Source organism: Symphalangus syndactylus, chromosome 21, assembly GCF_028878055.3.
Source record: "Symphalangus syndactylus isolate Jambi chromosome 21, NHGRI_mSymSyn1-v2.1_pri, whole genome shotgun sequence".
NCBI lineage: Eukaryota > Metazoa > Chordata > Mammalia > Primates > Hylobatidae > Symphalangus > Symphalangus syndactylus.
The window spans coordinates 85,700,766-85,720,261 of NC_072443.2; the positions used below are offsets into that span (position 1 = coordinate 85,700,766).

Sequence of the window (19,496 nt, forward strand, 5' to 3'; positions counted from 1 at the left end):
GGAGCGCGGCTGCACTCCTGAAAATGGAAGGTCGGTCCCCAGACCTCACCCCACCGGGCCTGGGCCTGGCACCTGAAACGGAGGCTGGGGGAGGTTGGAGCAATGGGTGCAGCCAAAGTCCAGGAGGGCTGGGAAAAGCTTCCACCCAGACAGGCACACAAGGCCAGGCCCCTACATCCACCTTGCTGATGGTGAATCCCCCTGCCAGCCCCTCAGCCACTCCACACCACACCCAGGGTGCACAGGTCCCTGAGATCCTCTCTGGCCCAGAGGGACACTGGGGCCACCTGAAGCCATGGGAGGCCCAGGCGGGACCCTGCGCCCCAGAAAGTCACCAGGGAGCTGGTGCCCGCCACGTCACTGCCTCCACTCTGGGCGCAGCTTCCCACCCACCTGTCCCACCATCAGGCGTGGGGAGCTCTAGACGTTCCTGGGCCTTCCTGTGTGGGCCGCAGGCCTGGCCAGGGCCTACTGCAGCCGTCCCTGTCTTTCCCCCGCCCTGCGCTGGCCCTGTCTAGGCAGTGGGCTCCCCAGCCCCACCCGGTTCAGCCTGGGCTCCTCCAGACCCCTCTGCCCACTCCTGGGATGCTGGGCCAGTGCCACCCGCTCTCCTGGTACTGTTGTGTGGCTGAGGCAGGGCCCAGCCTGAGACCGGTGTGTCCTGGGGGATCTGCGGGCTCCCTGGAGCCCTCCAAGAGAACACTGGGCATCAGGAACATGGAGGCTCCGGGGAGGGTGGCGGTGATCAGAGAGGACTAAGAGAGTGACAAGCTTCCAGGGCCCAGCCCACCCGCTGCAGAGCGTCCGGCAGATGCTCCGTGGGGTTGCCGACCTCCCGCTTGCCTGCAGATACACTCAGGATGTGCACACCCCAAGCTCAGCCCCGGTAACGGTGCGTCTAGGAACTGCACAGAGATGAAACCCCCATCCCAGAATGCCTCCATCACCAGGGGCAGCCCTCCCATGTCAGAGACCCTCGCCTGGGCCATGAGGTGCCCTGGATGCCTGGGCTGGCCCCATTCCCTGCTGACTCCCTCCCTCACACATTCATTCATCACTCATTCACTCATTCACTTACTCATTCCCTCACTCATTCGCTCGCTCACTTATTCACTCATTCATTCATTCATTCATTCACTCATTCACTTATTCACTCAATCATTCGCTCGCTCACTTATTCACTCATTCATTCATTCACTCATTCACTTATTCACTCACTCATTCGCTCACTCATTCACTCATTCATTCATTCATTCATTCACTCATTCACTTATTCACTCATTCACTCACTCATTCACTTATTCACTCACTCATTCGCTCACTCATTCACTCATTCATTCATTCACTCACTCATTCACTTATTCACTCATTCGCTCACTCATTCGCTCACTCATTCACTTACCCATTCCCTCACTCACTCATTTGCTCACTCACTCATTCACTCATTCATTCATTCACTCATTCACAGTCTCTCACTCACTCACATACTTATACATTCACTCACATTCACTAATTCACTCACATGCATTCACTCACACATTCACTTATTCATTCGCTCACTCATGCACTCACTTATTCACTCATTTATTCACTCATTCATTCTCTCACTCTCATTCATTCACTCTCTGTGTTCTGAACAGACGCATCCTGGACTCTAGACTGCAGCCAAGCCCTCAATGACCTCTGCAGGGTGGTGGTATCTTCTTGGGGCGGATCCAAGCTCTGGCCTCTCCTCTCTGAGCAGATGGACACTGTCCCACCCAGCCCACAGAGGCAGCAGGGCTGCCCAGTACTGAGTGTCTGGCCTGAGGTGTGCACCCCACAGGGCCTGGGTCTGCCCCCACCCTATTCCTGGGTTTTATGAACAATCTCAAAAAATGCACAGTCCACAAATTGCAAAATGCTTAAGTGTATTTATGCAACAGATTGGCCGTGTCCTGAGGAGGGGAGCACAGGCTGAGGGCTGAGGTAGGAGTGAGGTTCTTCCTCCTGCAGCCACCAGGCAGCCGATCACCATGTCCAGGCGTCATTCCTGAGACCCTCAGGTGATGCTCAAGTCCCCAGAACAGCAGGCTAGACGCATGGCCAGAGGAGCCCGGCCGGCCCCGGGGCTGGTCCTGAGAGGTGGCTGCAGGCGGGGTGGGTAAGGGCCCCTCCTCCAGGCAGCGGGCGACCCACAGCCAGCACCCTCCACAAGAAAGCGGGCGTGGACAGTGTGTTCAAAGCTGCAGCCGCCTGGACGAGGGCACAAGTTCCACTGGCCTTGGAAACCGAGCTCGGAGGACATATGGGAGGTTCTCCTTGGGGGCCAGGAGGACAGCGGTGCTGGTCAGTGGAGGGGGGACACTGGGACGCCTCTCTCCCAGCTCCCACTCTCTGCCTCCTGGCTGTGCTCGGGTTCCACCTCCTCCGAGTGCTGGGTGTCGCCCGGTGCAGGGCACCGCCGACCCATGCAGCCGCATTCTTCCACCTCGGTGTAGCTGAAGGCCCGGCTGGAGCCGTCGGCGCAGTACAGGGTCACGTTCCTCAGCGAGGTCCGCAGCTCCTGGCAGCACTGGCACCTGTGCTCCACCACGTTGCCCTCGAGTGAGTACCTGTGGGCAGGGGCTGCTCAGCACCAGCTGCTGTGCCGGGGCCACCCCGGCCTCCTGCCACAAGCCGGCACCGTGCCGAGCTCCGGGCAGCCTCATCGTGTTCCCTGCTCCTGGAGGCGTGCTGCCAGCATCTGACAACCAGTTCTCGTTTGCCAGTTCCCCAGGCGCCAACAGTCCCACCAGAGCCAACTCCAGCTCTGTGCTGATGGGAGGGAGGGAGACTCGGGGCGCCTGCGGCAAGTTCCTGGCAGAGCTCAGTAAACAGGAGAGCGTGATGCCGACACAGGCTCTGGGGCTGTAGTTACCCCAGCCTCACCCTTGCCATCTCAGGACCCCTTTCCCGCCTCACCCTCAGAGCCCTTTGCCTGGCCCCTCATGGTCCTGCCCCGCATCTGTCTGGCACCCAGAGCCCTAGGGTCCCTGACTGCACCCCACAGCCAATGGCGTTTCCCTGTCCTCTGCCCAGGCACGTACATGGAAGAGCTGTCCCCACAGTTCCCCCGGCAGTAAGCCAGGTGCACGGGCTCCGAGGAGCTGCAGCCCTGCTGCTGGATGATCTGGCTCCTATGGTACACAGCACAGGTCGACTCTGGGGGAGGAACACAGGGTTTAGGACCAGCCCAGCTGCTCCTGGACCTCTGAGAGTGGAGCCCGCCCCGCCCAGCAGACTCGGCACTTACGGTTCTGGTACGGGGGCGGGGGCGGCGGGCAGAAGCGGCAGCAGCCGTCCTTACTCATGTGGGCCTCGTCCTGTGCCGACAGAGGGGCGCCCTCAGTGCCGAGGCACTTGGCCTCACAGAAGTGGGGGACGGGGGACACGGGGCCAGCCTCAGGAGTGGACAGCCCCAAGCAGGAGGGGGTGTCTGCTGGTGCTGCAGGGATGATCACAGCCCCCCAAACCCGTCTGGGGATGAAGCCCCTAGGCTGGAGCTGGGATCCTGGACCTCACCAGAGAACAGCTGAGTGGGGGGCACGCCTTCTTCGTGGTGACCACCACGAGCCCGTCCCGGTGCTTCTCACACTCATGGGTCACACAGTGGTTCCCGGGGTCTGACCAGGTCTCGCCGGGCTGGAGGGAGGCCAGGCCCCGGGGTGAGTGACCCTCCCTCCATCTGTCCCTCTGTCTGCACCCCAGCCCGTGGGCTTCCAGAGAGTCCCCAGCCTCTGCCAGACGCATGCCTGGCAACAACAGGTCCCCAAATGCCCCAGTGCTCCCAGACCCTGCCCTTCCGCTTTGTGGCAGCCACTACTCACGTAGAAGAGGTGGGCGGGACTCTTGCTGGTGTTGGTGACACAGGCGACTTGCACACAGGTGCCACAGCACTGCCCGCTCTGCTCCTGGTACTCAAAGCCCTGCGGGAGGGATGGACATGTGGCCAGAATCCAGGGGACCAATGTCCCCCGGGAGCCAGGGCAGGGGTGGGGGCAGGGCGGGGTGGGGGCGGGGCAGGGCAGGGGCGCTTACCACAGGGCAGTGTGTGTTGCAGATCTGGGTCTCACAGCTGACCACAAACGCGTCCGACGGGGGGCCGCCAGGTAGCTCACACCTGCAGGTTTCGCACAGGCTCGAGGAGACCACGGCGCCAGGCTGGGGAGAGCCAGGGCAGCAGACGCTCATGAGCCTCGGCCCCGGGGGAGACCCGCCTCTGCCTCCCCACTGGCTTGCTGCCCCCACCTTCCCAGACATCCCCCTGCAGGCTGCTTCCTACCAGGCCGACCTGCACCCCTGGGGTGACTCCTGGTGGCACCTCTTGGTGCAGAGGCCATAGCCCAGGGTCTCCATCCCTAGGGCAGAGCCCCACGCTGCACCCCCATGGACGGGGTGCCCAACAAGGCCACACACTCTGCAGGGCCACATGCCCAGCCGGCTCAGGACAGAGCCATGGGATCCAGGCCTGGCTGCGCTGTAGTGCCAGGAGAGGCAAAGCCCCCTGGAGCCCCCTGGAGCCAGGCAGGCTAGGGTGTAGATGGCCATATACTTCCAGTACCTGGGGCCGACCTCGGGCCTCAGCCACACTTGATAGTGGGCTGTGTCTGCAGAGACTCGAGTCCCTGGCCCCGGCCGGAGTTGGCAGGTGCTCGAAAGTCTACCTGGGCCCCAGGGTCAGTGGGACGCTCTGTCCCTGTGGCTGAGGGGGTCTGACTCCGCGGCTCTTACCTGGTACAGGGTCCCGTTGATGCTGCACACTGTCCAGCCTGCCCGGGAAAAGACAAGCAGCTGCACTCCCGGCCGCCCGCCCTCCCTCACCCTCACCCTCGGCATTCCCGCCCCTGCAGCCTCCTGGGTGCCTCATTCCTGGGCTCGCCACTGGGGTTTGTCCAGCCTCATCCCTGTGGAGGCTCAGTCCAGAGCCACAGACCGGTGGTGGACAAGCCACAGTGGCATCTGGTTATGGCCCCCCCCAAATCCCAGGTGGAGACGCCAGCCCACGGCCCCTGACAGGGCGTGGTCCAGGCCACTCACTGCAGTTTTGGACCGGGCAGCAGGCCCCCTCCTCATAGGTCAGGTTCATGTGGGCGCCCTCAGGACAGCCCGCGGGCGCGGGGCAGTGGCTGGTGTTGCAGGCTGCGGGGGGGGGGGAGGGAGGCAATTGAGAGTCTGTCCCCCGCCCCCGCCCAGAGGCCCACCCCCAGGGGTCTCCAGGATTGCGGACCACTGGGGGGTCTCCAGATGAGGCTGTTGCAGGAGCGGAGGAGGGGACGCCCTCGTAGGCACTGTCGCCAGGTGCACGCCCCAAGGCAGCAGCAAAGGCCAGGCCGAGTGGGCTCCGGGTCACCTGCCTGCCACGCCATGCCCCCCACCCAGCAAAGGGCTTACCGCAGCTGTACTGGGGGCAGCACTGGCCAGCCTGTGGGGCTGCAGGCACAGGCACGAAGCCAGGCAGGGGGCAGGCAGGGGGCAGCGGGCAGAGCTTGGTTCGGCAGGCCAGCGTCCACGTGGCCGCCTCACACGTGCACTCCTGGCAGTCCATGCTGACAGTGTGGCCCACCTGCAAGGGAGGGGACTGAGGTCCAGTGTCCGCAGTGCCTCCACCCAGGGGCGCAGCAGCCAGGCCGGCTCATGCAGTGCCGGGCAGCCAGGTGTGGAGGCCGTGGGCCTGCAGCTGAGGACCCCACAGGAGTAGGGCTTCAAATCGCAGGGTAGGGCCCAGGGATGGGCACGAAGCTCTGCAAGGTGGGCAGGCTGTGGGGTGACTGGCAGGCTGTGGGGTGACCTCACACCTCCACAGTCTTGGCTGGGCAGAAGGGGGGTCCCAAGGAAGGGAAGAGCACAGCCAGCCTCAGGGCCGGCATCCACAGAGCAACACCAGGACAGAGGCCCTGGCACCGTCCCCGATGAGGATAGAGTGGGTACCTGGGAAGGGAGATCCCGAGTCTTTCTGGGAGCCCAGCTCCTCCCACGGCCCTTTCTCTGGGCCTCTGGCATGGAGAGGACACCCCGACCCCTATGCCCCATCTGACCATTTCTGGGGCCAGTGTTTCAAAAGCCTCCGTCCTCGGGCTCTTGGACCCCAGTGCCCTCTTGGGCCATGCCTGCCGCTCACCTTCACCGGCTGTCCGTGGGGCCCCAGACACCCTGGAAGGAGAGAGATCTGAGGTCACTGGGGGTCAGCCGCCACAATAGGGGCGAGGGGCAGGGTCCCGTATTGGGGCCGGGGCAGACCCCAGGACCTGGCCAACAGTCACAGGCCCAGTCCTGCCACACCCTCCAGCCCTGGCCTGGGGCACGTACTGGGGCAGCCCGTGGGCACGCAGACTTGGGCATCGGTGCTGAAGAGGATCATGCCCTCTGGACAGAAGCAGCCTTCGGTGATGGGGCCGGCCTCCGGCAGAGCCCTGTGGAGAGCATAGGGTTGGTGGGTCTCCTTCTTCCCTCCGGGTGGGAAGGGCCCCAGCCTGGGAGTGGGAGATGCAGTGGGAGGCTGGGGGCTGGGTGGCTCCGGCAGCCCACGGCAGGGCCAGGAGGGAGGGTGCCCACCCGAGGCTGGCGCTGTCGTTCCCGTAGCAGTAGGAGGGCTTGCTCGGGCCGCAGGGCTGGTACACCTTGTCGGCTGGGCAGGTGAATGCTGTGGGGAGGGAAAGCCATACCTGAGCAGGAGGGAGGGCGGGAGGGCGGGAGGGCACCCACCCAGAGCAACGCGGGCCACAGGGCACCGACATCTGCTCCGGAGCTGCCCGCAGCCACCCGTGGGCCTGGGCCTCGCTACAGCCTCCCACACCCCAGTGCCCCGCCATGGGCTCCCCGATGTGGACGCCCTCCTTTCTCTCCAGGGAACCGGGTGCACTCTGCCCTGGGGCTGCCGCCTCCTCCTCCAGGTCCCACCCTGACTGGCCGAGCCCACCCTGATGGTCCACCTGGCGTGCCTAGGCCCCTCACAAGCGACTTGGAACCCTGAGGACAGTGGTGGCACTCACAGCACATGTGGTTGGTTTGGCCTCTCCAGTCGATGCAGATGTCTCGGGACGCGCAGAGCGCCGCGTACAGCTCCAGGCTGGAGCACACCACATCCGGGTCAATCATGTGGCACTGGTCGAAGACACAGCCCTCGTAGAACGGCAGTGGGGGGATCACGGCGTGGCACGGCTCAAAGACCCTGTCGGAGGGATGGGTGGGGTGCTGGGTGCAGCCTCTCCGGCCACCTGCCTGCTCCACATCAGGCTCCCAGGCTTCAGGGAAGTCCCCAGGCGAGGCGAGTCCCAGAGCAGCCGCTGGTGTGCGGCCACCCTCCTGTATCCCCGGACGGACTCTTTCCACACATTCTGTGTGCTTGGGGGCTGGGGGTGGGGGTTCAGATGGCATCATCCGTTTATTTCTGCAAGTTCTTCTTCCTGGCACCCCCAACCCCTGCCCTGCAAACCTGGGAGCTGCCTGGGGGCAGTGACCGATGCCCCCGTCCATACACCTGAGCCAGCAGAGAGCCTCAGAGACGGCCCGGCCGGCCAGCCCTGGCAACCCCTTGGCAGCATTCCAGCCACGACCACCCCTCCCCGGTGCCCACCCCTCCCCGGCACCCACTTCTCCCCAACACCCGCCCCTCCTTGGCCTGTGGCACCAGCAGCTCTCATTTCCTCTCAGGAGCCCCCTGAAAATGCGCCTCTTCCCCTCCAGCCCTTGGAAGGGTGGGAGGTGGGGCGGCTGCACTGACCCTCCCTCCCTTGCACCCAAGTCTCACTTGCTCAGAATCAGCTGGCAGATGGGTGATGGCAGGCACGGAGCAGGCGGTGTGGTGGGCCCGACCGTGGTGGGTGTCGGGTGAGGCCCGTGGCAGGCTGGCTGGTTGGGGATGGTCACGTTCCAGAGGCCAGACATCTCAGAGCAGGAAGCGACCACCGTCCCCCTAGGCGTGCGGCACTCATCCTTCCTGTCATTGGTGCAAGTGCCTGGGCAGACACGGTGGGGGTCAGGCTGCTGGACAGCAGAGCCGGCCGGCCCCACCGCCTGTGGGGCTTGGCACCCCCAGCTAGGGGACAGGACCCTAGCGTCTCAGGGTCACACCTTGGTGGACTGCAGCGGGCCCTGTGTGTGTCTCGCTGTCCCCCGAGAACAACCCTGGGACAGTCCCCATGGTACCGGGGAGCTGCAGATACCGGCAGGCGTAAGCCTCATGCGTGTGGCCTGCGCTCAGCAGAGCAGCCAGAAAGCAGAGACACCGGCACACGTGGCACACGGCAGCCATGTCCCTGCCCGGCACCCCCCACCCCCGCGAATGTGAGACGATGCCCAGCAGCCCTGTGGCCTCACCGCACTGGCCCTCAGTGTTGTTGGCAAACTTGCTGAACGGCACCTCCACCGAGAAGATGAGGCCAGAGAACATGATCTGGACTCCCAGCTCCGGGATGGTCGCGTACATCTTGATGCCGACGCGCGAGACCACGATGCCGTTTTTCCGGAAGCCGGGGCTGACCACCTTATTGTTGAAGATGATCTGGACACAGGGCGCAGTTGGCGGGAAGTCAGAAGGCAGGCGGGTGGGCGGTCAGCCACTGCTCAGGCTCTTGCCGGGAAAGCCTCGTCCCCCACCCCCTCCCCGGCACACTGGGCATGCCCCCACCTCATTGGTCATCACCCCGTGGACTGGCTTGCGGGTCAGCACCACGCGGTCCTGGTGGTACTCCAGGATGATGGACCTCGGGCAGGAGAGCCCGTCCTCCACACCACAGAAGTAGTTGTCGACAAGCACGCGGAAGTGGCCGTACACGGGCACGATCTGCTGCACCAGCACATACGTGCAGTTGTCCAGGAAGGTGTAGTAGGTGCCGTCAAAGGTGATGTAGTGGGGGTCACCCCAGCCGCTGCACACACCTGCCAGGCCCCAGGGGCAGCCTTACAGGCGGCTCGGGTGGTGGCACCATGGCCCTGGGGCTTCCTCCCAACAGGTCACATCTGTCCCTCACCCCCCACCGTCTCGCCTCACAGGGCGCATGAGACCCTTCACGTCATCAGAACACACGTGGCCAGTGCCTGCACAGAGGTCCGTGCAGCAGGCTCTTGACAAGGCTGGAGCGAGGCAGGGACAGACTCCTCCACCTTCTCCAGCCAGGCTGCTCCGAGGCTCACAGGGATTCACTCAGCACCTCTAAGGGGGGAGGCTCGGCCCCATGCACCCCCGCCTTGATGCTGGGAAGTCCTTCCTGCTGTCCCACCCAATTCTTTTCTGCTTCAGCCAAGCCCCCTCCTCTGCCCCACCCATTTCCACCTGGGTGGGGAGTGGCTGGCCCAGCTGCCCCGGCTCCCGCCCGGCGCTCCACTCACACTGGCACTGGTAGTGATGGCAGCAGCCATCTTGGTCAGCCACCTTCACGGCTGGGTAGCCGTTGGCACAGGTGGGCTTCTCCACCCTTGGGCACGTGCGCGGGTGCAGGGAGATGACGTTGTTGCCCTCACAGGTGGCCTCGGAGCAGTTGGGCGTGGCCCAGGTCTCACCTTTCTGCAGAAGCACAGAGACCTGCAGGGTCCAGCCTCTCCCGATCTCCGGGGCACCCCTTGGTTCTTGGGGTCACAGTCCCAAGAGTCCCGTGTGGGGACAGGGGAGGGTGGCTGTGCCCCAGTCTCCTTCCCACCCCACCCTCAGCACCCACCCCAGACACCGAGCTGGCCTGGGGCAGGGGCCTCTGGTGTGGAAGTTGCCCCTCCCTGGCTCTGCCACACTCCCTGGCTGTGCAGCCGGGGCCACAGCCTCATCCAGCTGCTCTGGCCCTGGCTGTCCTCAGCACAGCCCCAGCCTTGGGCCCCACACACCCAGTGTCTAGAAAGCACATGCCTGGGAAGTCCAGGGGATCAGAGACCCCGGGCTACAGCATGGCCCTCTTCTGACGGCCGGGCTGCCTCCACTAGGGCCAGTGACCTTCTCAAGACCTTGCAGCTGAAGACTAATTGCAAAGACATTCAAGTTCCCTGTAGGGGCCCCTGAGCCTTCAGAAGGGTGAGAAGTAGGGGGTTACCTTTCTTGGGGGAACCGCATTTGGGCATCCCAGCTCAGTGACGGGCTCGGAGGTGGATGTCGAAGGGGACGTGGCTGGGGCAGGAGGCAGCGTGGTGGACGGACAGTCACTGTCAACCCCTCTGACCACTTGGCAGTCCTGGCTACACAGGGCATAATAGCAGTGGCCAGCGAGGTCTCTGTGGCGGTATATGGTGGATCCTACAAGAGGAAGGGACATGGCAGCCTTTAGTGGAGTCCTGCGCAAAGAAGAAGCAAAAACCTCTCAGTGAGCCACAGAGGCACTTTCTACCACCTGCGTAACGGGAAAAAATTTCAGAGAATGCCAGGAGCCACTCTGTGACAATGAGCCTGTGCCACAAAGAGCAGAGACTCCTCTCATCTCCATCACAGCTTGGCGTTCCTGGATGAAAAACTGACCAGGGTGAGCTCAGAAATAATTGCACCAGAAACACTCACGAACCCGCAGGGTAGAGCCGGTCGGCTACATTGCAGTAGCAGGTTTGGGTGGAGTAAGCCACAGAGCTGGATGCCATGGAGGTGGATGCCACGGAGGTGGATGCCACGGAGGTGGATGCCACGGAGGTGGATGCCACGGAGGTAGACAGGGAAGGATACGGGGCATTGGTAGGAGAAGTCCCATATGGGGTCACAGAGGTCACCGGGCAGCCTCTGGGGGTCTCACAGCAGAGCACGCGCACCTCGTAGTTGAGGCACATCTTGAAGGGTCCATGCTGGTCCTGGTTCCGGCACACCAGGCCCTCTTCGCGGCTGCACTGCACCACCTGGCCCAGGTGTTCGATGCTCACCTCCGGGTGGCTCTCGGCTCGGCACTGGAGCCTGGTGATCTCCTCAGGTCGGCGGCAGATTTTTTCCCCACTCCTAATGATGTTGTTGTAGGTTTCCTGGTCTCCGCCGTGAGGTCCAGGGGATGGGAAGTCCACGTCGAACCACTTGGTCCAGGTGCACCGGGGATGACAGTCACTGGTGACTGGTTGAGGGTGGGTTGTCTTGGATACAGAAACATGGCTTGTGCTGGTCTTTGAAACAGAGGTTGTGCTGGTGGTGGGAACAGGGCTGGGAGTAGTTCCAGGACCAGAGGCCGTGCTGGTTGTAGGGGCAGAGGTTGTGCTGGTCTGTGGAGTGGAGATTGTGCTGCTTGTAGGAGCAGAGGTTGTTCCAGTTGTAGGAGCAGAGGTTGTGCTGGTCCTATGGGCAGAGGTTGTACTGGTTGTAGGAGCAGAGGTTGTGCTTGTGGTAGAAGCAGAGGTTGTGCTGGTGCTGGGAACATGGCTTGGCGTAGTTCCAGGACCAGAGGTTGTGCTGGTTGTAGAGGCAGAGATTGTGCTGGTGTTAGGAGCAGAGGTGGTTCTGGTCGTAGCAACACGGCTGGGAGTAGTTTCAGGAACAGAAATTGTGCTGGTTGTAGGGGCAGAGATTGTGCTGCCTGTCGGGGCAGAGGTGGTGCTGGTTATAGGAGCCAAGGTTGTGCTGGTGGTAGGTGCAGAGGTTGTGCTGGTTGTAGGAGCTGAGGAAGTGCTTGTTGTAGGAGCCAAGGTTGTGCTGGTTGTAGGACCAGAGGTCGTTCTGTGTGTAGGAGCCAAGGTCCTGCTGGTTGTAGGACCAGAGGTCGTTCTGTATGTAGGAGCCAAGGTTGTGCTGCTTGTAGGGGCAGAGGTTGTGCTAGTTGTAGGAGCAGAGGTTGTGCTGCTTGTAGGAGCCGAGGTTGTGCTAGTTGTAGGAGCAGAGGTTGTGCTGCTTGTAGGGGCAGAGGGTGTGCTGGTCTGTGGAGTGGAGGTTGTGCTGGTTGTCACCAAACTGGTTGTCCTGGATTTCTGCCAAGAGGAGGTGCCCTGAGTTGGGCTGGTGGCTCTCCCACGAGGGGTGCTAGGAGCTGTCACAGGTGTGGAGATAACGGGGCAGCCTTTGGGGGTCTCACAGCAGAGTACACGCACTTCGTAGTTGAGGCACATCTTGAAGGGTCCCTGCTGGTCCTGGTTGCGGCACACCAGGCCCTCTTCGCGGCTGCACTGCACCACCTGGCCCAGGTGTTCGATGCTCACCTCCGGGTGGCTCTCGGCTCGGCACTGGAGCCTGGTGATCTCCTCAGGTCGGCGGCAGATTTTTTCCCCACTGCTGATGATGTTGTTGTAGGTTTCCTTGTCTCCGCCGTTGGGTCCAGGGGATGGGAAGTCCACGTCAAACCACTTGGTCCAGGTGCACCGGGGATGACAGTCTCTGGTGACTGGTTGAGGGTGGGTTGTCTTGGATACAGAAACATGGCTTGTGCTGGTCTTTGAAACAGAAGCTGTGCTGGTGGTGGTAACAGGGCTGGGAGTAGTTCCAGAACCAGAGGTTGTGCTGCTTGTAGCAGCTGAGGTTTTGCTGGTCTGTGGAGTGGAGGTTTTGCTGCTTGTAGAGGGAGAGGTTGTGCTGGTTGTAGGGGAAGAGATTGTGCTGGTTGTAGGGGCAGAGATTGTGCTGGTTGTAAGAGCAGAGGTTGTGCTGCTTGTAGGAGCAGAGGTTGTGCTGGTTGTAGGAGCCGAGGTTGTGCTGCTTGTAGGACCAGAGGTCGTTCTGTGTGTAGGAGCCAAGGTCCTGCTGGTCGTAGGGGCAGTGGTTGTGTTGGTTGTAGGGGCAGAGGTTGTGCTGCTTGTAGGAGCAAAGGTTGTGCTGGTGGTAGGAGCCGAGGTTGTGCTGCTTGTAGAGGCAGAGGTTGTGCTGGTTGTAGGAGCCGAGGTTGTGCTGGTTGTAGGACCAGAGGTCGTTCTGTATGTAGGAGCCAAGGTTCTGCTGCTTGTAGGGGCAGAGGTTGTGCTGCTTGTAGGGGCAGAGGTTGTGCTGCTTCTAGGAGCAGAGGTTGTGCTGCTTGTAGGGGCAGAGGTTGTGCTGGTGTGTGGAGTGGAGGTTGTGCTGGTTGTCACCAAAGTGGTTGTCCTGGATTTCTGCCAAGAGGAGGTGCTCTGAGTTGGGCTGGTGGCTCTCCCACTTGGGGTGCTAGGAGCTGTCACAGGTGTGGAGGTCATGGGGCAGCCTTTGGGGGTCTCACAGCAGAGTACACGCACTTCGTAGTTGAGGCACATCTTGAAGGGTCCCTGCTGGTCCTGGTTGCGGCACACCAGGCCCTCTTCGCGGCTGCACTGCACCACCTGGCCCAGGTGTTCGATGCTCACCTCCGGGTGGCTCTCGGCTCGGCACTGGAGCCTGGTGATCTCCTCAGGTCGGCGGCAGATTTTTTCCCCACTCCTGATGATGTTGTTGTAGGTTTCCTTGTCTCCGCCGTTGGGTCCAGGGGATGGGAAGTCCACGTCAAACCACTTGGTCCAGGTGCACCGGGGATGACAGTCTCTGGTGACTGGTTGAGGGTGGGTTGTCTTGGACACAGAAACATGGCTTGTGCTGGTCTTTGAAACAGAAGCTGTGCTGGTGGTGGTAACAGGGCTGGGAGTAGTTCCAGAACCGGAGGTTGTGCTGCTTGTAGCTGCTGAGGTTTTGCTGGTCTGTGGAGTGGAGGTTTTGCTGCTTGTAGAGGGAGAGGTTGTGCTGGTTGTAGGGGAAGAGATTGTGCTGGTTGTAGGGGCAGAGATTGTGCTGGTTGTAAGAGCAGAGGTTGTGCTGCTTGTAGGAGCAGAGGTTGTGCTGGTTGTAGGAGCCGAGGTTGTGCTGGTTGTAGGACCAGAGGTCGTTCTGTATGTAGGAGCCAAGGTTCTGCTGCTTGTAGGAGCAGAGGTTGTGCTGCTTGTAGGAGCAGAGGTTGTGCTGCTTGTAGGAGCAGAGGTTGTGCTGCTTGTAAGGGCAGAGGTTGTGCTGGTCTGTGGAGTGGAGGTTGTGCTGGTTGTCACCAAAGTGGTTGTCCTGGATTTCTGCCAAGAGGAGGTGCTCTGAGTTGGGCTGGTGGCTCTCCCACTAGGGGTGCTAGGAGCTGTCACAGGTGTGGAGGTCACAGGGCAGCCTTTGGGGGTCTCACAGCAGAGTACGCGCACTTCATAGTTGAGGCACATCTTGAAGGGTCCCTGCTGGTCCTGGTTGCGGCACACCAGGCCCTCTTTGCGGCTGCACTGCACCACCTGGCCCAGGTGTTCGATGCTCACCTCCGGGTGGCTCTCGGCTCGGCACTGGAGCCTGGTGATCTCCTCAGGTCGGCGGCAGATTTTTTCCCCACTCCTGATGATGTTGTTGTAGGTTTCCTTGTCCCCACCGTGGGGTCCAGGGGATGGGAAGTCCACGTCAAACCACTTGGTCCAGGTGCACTGGGGATGACAGTCTCTGGTGACTGGTTGAGGGTGGGTTGTCTTGGATACAGAAACATGGCTTGTGCTGGTCTTTGAAACAGAAGCTGTGCTGGTGGTGGTAACAGGGCTGGGAGTAGTTCCAGAACCAGAGGTTGTGCTGCTTGTAGCAGCTGAGGTTTTGCTGGTCTGTGGAGTGGAGGTTGTGCTGCTTGTAGAGGGAGAGGTTGTGCTGGTTGTAGTAGCAGAGGTTGTGCTGCTTGTAGAGGCGGAGGTTGTGCTGGTTGTAGGAGCCGAGGTAGTGCTGGCTGTAGGACCAGAGGTCGTTCTGTATGTAGGAGCCAAGGTTGTGCTGCTTGTAGGGACAGAGGTTGTGCTGCTTGTAGGGGCAGAGGTTGTGCTGCTTGTAGGAGCCAAGGTTGTGCTGGTGGTAGGAGCCGAGGCTGTGCTGCTTGTAGGGGCAGAGGTTGTGCTAGTTGTAGGAGCCGAGGCTGTGCTGCTTGTAGGGGCAGAGGTTGTGCTGGTGTGTGGAGTGGAGGTTGTGCTGGTTGTCACCAAAGTGGTTGTCCTGGATTTCTGCCAAGAGGAGGTGCCCTGAGTTGGGCTGGTGGCTCTCCCACTTGGGGTGCTTGGAGCTGTCACAGGTGTGGAGGTCATGGGGCAGCCTTTGGGGGTCTCACAGCAGAGTACACGCACTTCGTAGTTGAGGCACATCTTGAAGGGTCCCTGCTGGTCCTGGTTGCGGCACACCAGGCCCTCTTCACGGCTGCACTGCACCACCTGGCCCAGGTGTTCGATGCTCACCTCCGGGTGGCTCTCGGCTCGGCACTGGAGCCTGGTGATCTCCTCAGGTCGGCGGCAGATTTTTTCCCCACTCCTGATGATGTTGTTGTAGGTTTCCTTGTCTCCGCCGTTGGGTCCAGGGGATGGGAAGTCCACGTCAAACCACTTGGTCCAGGTGCACCGGGGATGACAGTCTCTGGTGACTGGTTGAGGGTGGGTTGTCTTGGATACAGAAACATGGCTTGTGCTGGTCTTTGAAACAGAAGCTGTGCTGGTGGTGGTAACAGGGCTGGGAGTAGTTCCAGAACCGGAGGTTGTGCTGCTTGTAGCTGCTGAGGTTTTGCTGGTCTGTGGAGTGGAGGTTTTGCTGCTTGTAGAGGGAGAGTTTGTGCTGGTTGTAGGGGAAGAGATTGTGCTGGTTGTAGGGGAAGAGATTGTGCTGGTTGTAGGGGCAGAGATTGTGCTGGTTGTAAGAGCAGAGGTTGTGCTGCTTGTAGGAGCAGAGGTTGTGCTGGTTGTAGGAGCCGAGGTTGTGCTGCTTGTAGGACCAGAGGTCGTTCTGTGTGTAGGAGCCAAGGTCCTGCTGGTCATAGGGGCAGTAGTTGTGTTGGTTGTAGGGGCAGAGGTTGTGCTGCTTGTAGGAGCAAAGGTTGTGCTGGTGGTAGGAGCCGAGGTTGTGCTGCTTGTAGAGGCGGAGGTTGTGCTGGTTGTAGGAGCCGAGGTTGTGCTGGTTGTAGGACCAGAGGTCGTTCTGTATGTAGGAGCCAAGGTTCTGCTGCTTGTAGGGGCAGAGGTTGTGCTGCTTGTAGGAGCAGAGGTTGTGCTGCTTGTAGGGGCAGAGGTTGTGCTGGTGTGTGGAGTGGAGGTTGTGCTGGTTGTCACCAAAGTGGTTGTCCTGGATTTCTGCCAAGAGGAGGTGCTCTGAGTTGGGCTGGTGGCTCTCCCACTTGGGGTGCTAGGAGCTGTCACAGGTGTGGAGGTCACGGGGCAGCCTTTGGGGGTCTCACAGCAGAGTACACGCACTTCATAGTTGAGGCACATCTTGAAGGGTCCCTGCTGGTCCTGGTTGCGGCACACCAGGCCCTCTTCGCGGCTGCACTGCACCACCTGGCCCAGGTGTTCGATGCTCACCTCCGGGTGGCTCTCAGCTCGGCACTGGAGCCTGGTGATCTCCTCAGGTCGGCGGCAGATTTTTTCCCCACTCCTGATGATGTTGTTGTAGGTTTCCTTGTCCCCGCCGTGGGGTCCAGGGGACGGGAAGTCCACGTCAAACCACTTGGTCCAGGTGCACCGGGGATGACAGTCTCTGGTGACTGGTTGAGGGTGGGTTGCCTTGGATACAGAAACATGGCTTGTGCTGGTCTTTGAAACAGAAGCTGTGCTGGTGGTGGTAACAGGGCTGGGAGTAGTTCCAGAACCAGAGGTTGTGCTGATTGTAGCAGCTGAGGTTTTGCTGGTCTGTGGAGTGGAGGCTGTGCTGCTTGTAGAGGGAGAGGTTGTGCTGGTTGTAGTAGCAGAGGTTGTGCTGGTTGTAGGGGAAGAGATTGTGCTGGTTGTAGGGGCAGAGATTGTGCTGGTTGTAAGAGCAGAGGTTGTGCTGCTTGTAGGAGCAGAGGTTGTGCTGGTTGTAGGAGCCGAGGTTGTGCTGCTTGTAGGGGCAGAGGTTGTGCTGGTTGTAGGAGCTGAGGAAGTGCTGGTTGTAGGAGCCAAGGTTGTGCTGGTTGTAGGACCAGAGGTCGTTCTGTGTGTAGGAGCCGAGGTCCTGCTGGTCGTAGGGGCAGTGGTTGTGTTGGTTGCAGGGGCAGAGGTTGTGCTGCTTGTAGGGACAGAGGTTGTGCTGCTTGTAGGGGCAGAGGTTATGCTGCTTGTAGGAGCAGAGGTTGTGCTGGTTGTAGTAGCAGAGGTTGTGCTGGTTGTAGGGGAAGAGATTGTGCTGGTTGTAGGGGCAGAGATTGTGCTGGTTGTAAGAGCAGAGGTTGTGCTGCTTGTAGGAGCAGACGTTGTGCTGGTTGTAGGAGCCGAGGTTGTGCTGCTTGTAGGGGCAGAGGTTGTGCTGCTTGTAGGAGCAGAGGTTGTGCTGCTTGTAAGGGCAGAGGTTGTGCTGGTCTGTGGAGTGGAGGTTGTGCTGGTTGTCACCAAAGTGGTTGTCCTGGATTTCTGCCAAGAGGAGGTGCTCTGAGTTGGGCTGGTGGCTCTCCCACTAGGGGTGCTAGGAGCTGTCACAGGTGTGGAGGTCACGGGGCAGCCTTTGGGGGTCTCACAGCAGAGTACGCGCACTTCATAGTTGAGGCACATCTTGAAGGGTCCCTGCTGGTCCTGGTTGCGGCACACCAGGCCCTCTTCGCGGCTGCACTGCACCACCTGGCCCAGGTGTTCGATGCTCACCTCTGGGTGGCTCTCGGCTCGGCACTGGAGCCTGGTGATCTCCTCAGGTCGGCGGCAGATTTTTTCCCCACTCCTGATGATGTTGTTGTAGGTTTCCTTGTCCCCACCGTGGGGTCCAGGGGATGGGAAGTCCACGTCAAACCACTTGGTCCAGGTGCACTGGGGATGACAGTCTCTGGTGACTGGTTGAGGGTGGGTTGTCTTGGATACAGAAACATGGCTTGTGCTGGTCTTTGAAACAGAAGCTGTGCTGGTGGTGGTAACAGGGCTGGGAGTAGTTCCAGAACCAGAGGTTGTGCTGCTTGTAGCAGCTGAGGTTTTGCTGGTCTTTGGAGTGGAGGTTGTGCTGCTTGTAGAGGGAGAGGTTGTGCTGGTTGTAGTAGCAGAGGTTGTGCTGCTTGTAGAGGCGGAGGTTGTGCTGGTTGTAGGTGCCGAGGTTGTGCTGGCTGTAGGACCAGAGGTCGTTCTGTATGTAGGAGCCAAGGTTGTGCTGCTTGTAGGGACAGAGGTTGTGCTGCTTGTAGGGGCAGAGGTTGTGCTGCTTGTAGGAGCCAAGGTTGTGCTGGTGGTAGGAGCCGAGGCTGTGCTGCTTGTAGGGGCAGAGGTTGTGCTGGTGTGTGGAGTGGAGGTTGTGCTGGTTGTCACCAAAGTGGTTGTCCTGGATTTCTGCCAAGAGGAGGTGCTCTGAGTTGGGCTGGTGGCTCTCCCACTAGGGGTGCTAGGAGCTGTCACAGGTGTGGAGGTCACGGGGCAGCCTTTGGGGGTCTCACAGCAGAGTACACGCACTTCATAGTTGAGGCACATCTTGAAGGGTCCCTGCTGGTCCTGGTTGCGGCACACCAGGCCCTCTTCGCGGCTGCACTGCACCACCTGGCCCAGGTGTTCGATGCTCACCTCCGGGTGGCTCTCGGCTCGGCACTGGAGCCTGGTGATCTCCTCAGGTCGGCGGCAGATTTTTTCCCCACTCCTGATGATGTTGTTGTAGGTTTCCTTGTCTCCGCCGTTGGGTCCAGGGGATGGGAAGTCCACGTCAAACCACTTGGTCCAGGTGCACCGGGGATGACAGTCTCTGGTGACTGGCTGGGAGTGGGTTGTCTTGTATACAGAAACATGGCTTGTGCTGGTCTTTGAAACAGAAGCTGTGCTGGTGGTGGGAATGGGGGTGGGAGTAGTTCGAGGACCAGGGGTTGTACTGGTTGTAGAGGTAGAAGTGGTGCTGGTTCTAGGGGCAAAGATTGTGCTGGTAGTAGGAACAGGGCTGGGGGTCGTTCCAAGACCAGAGGTTTTGCTGGCTGTAGAGGCAGAGGTTGTGCTCGTTGTAGGAGCAGAGGTTGTGCTGGTGGTAGGAACAGGGCTGGGAGTAGTTCCAAGACCAGAGGTTTTGCTGGCTGTAGAGGCAGAGGTTGCGCTGGTTGTAGGAGCAGAGGTTGTGCTGGTGGTAGGAACAGGGCTGGGTGTAGTTCCAGGGCCAGAGGTTGTGCTGGCTGTAGAAGCAGAAATTGTGCTGGTTTTAGTGGTAGAGGTTGTGCTGCTTGTAGGGACAGAGATTGTTCTGGTTGTAGGGGCAGAGGTTGTGCTGGTGGTGGGAACAGGGCTTGAAGTCATCCCAGGACCAGAAGTTGTGCTGGTTGTAGGAGCCAAAGTTGTGCTGGTCTGTGGAGTGGAGGTTGTGCTGCCTGTAGGGGTAGAGCTTGTGCTGGTTGTAGTAGCAGAGGTTGTGCTGGTTATAGGAGCAGAGGTTGTGCTGATTGTAGGAGCTGAGGTTGTGCTGGTTGTAGGGGCAGAGGTTGTGCTGGTTGTAGGGGCAGAGGTTGTGCTGGTTGTAGGGGCAGAGGTTGTGCTGGTTATAGGAGCAGAGGTTGTGCTGCTTGTAGGAGCAGAGGTTGTGCTGGTGGTAGGAACAGGGCTGGGAGTAGTTCCAGAACCAGAAGTTGTGCTCATTGTAGGAGCAGAGACTGTGCTTGTTGTAGTAGCAGAGGTTGTGCTGGTGGTAGGAACAGGGCTGGGAGTAGTTTCAGGACCAGAAATTCTGCTGGTTGTACTGGCAGAGGTTGTGCTGCTTG

At 60.5% G+C, this 19,496-nt stretch overlaps 1 protein-coding gene across 1 annotated transcript in view; it reads right to left on the bottom strand.

The window, feature by feature from the left end:
• Positions 1–2,052: 2,052 nt before the first annotated feature.
• Positions 2,053–19,496, bottom strand: part of LOC129471059 (mucin-5AC) — a 42,755-nt gene continuing 25,311 nt past the window's right edge. The window contains 27 exon segments of the mRNA XM_063630494.1: positions 2,053–2,349; positions 2,351–2,594; positions 3,069–3,183; positions 3,275–3,344; positions 3,544–3,663; positions 3,849–3,947; positions 4,060–4,182; positions 4,753–4,790; positions 5,059–5,160; positions 5,413–5,584; positions 6,140–6,171; positions 6,328–6,431; positions 6,574–6,661; positions 7,011–7,189; positions 7,769–7,976; positions 8,338–8,521; positions 8,648–8,898; positions 9,349–9,523; positions 10,038–10,237; positions 10,500–11,315; positions 11,676–12,493; positions 12,543–12,883; positions 13,102–13,391; positions 13,474–13,899; positions 13,944–14,309; positions 14,392–14,737; positions 14,821–19,279. Of these exon segments, the coding sequence (XP_063486564.1) occupies positions 2,053–2,349; positions 2,351–2,594; positions 3,069–3,183; positions 3,275–3,344; positions 3,544–3,663; positions 3,849–3,947; positions 4,060–4,182; positions 4,753–4,790; positions 5,059–5,160; positions 5,413–5,584; positions 6,140–6,171; positions 6,328–6,431; positions 6,574–6,661; positions 7,011–7,189; positions 7,769–7,976; positions 8,338–8,521; positions 8,648–8,898; positions 9,349–9,523; positions 10,038–10,237; positions 10,500–11,315; positions 11,676–12,493; positions 12,543–12,883; positions 13,102–13,391; positions 13,474–13,899; positions 13,944–14,309; positions 14,392–14,737; positions 14,821–19,279 (10,663 nt within the window).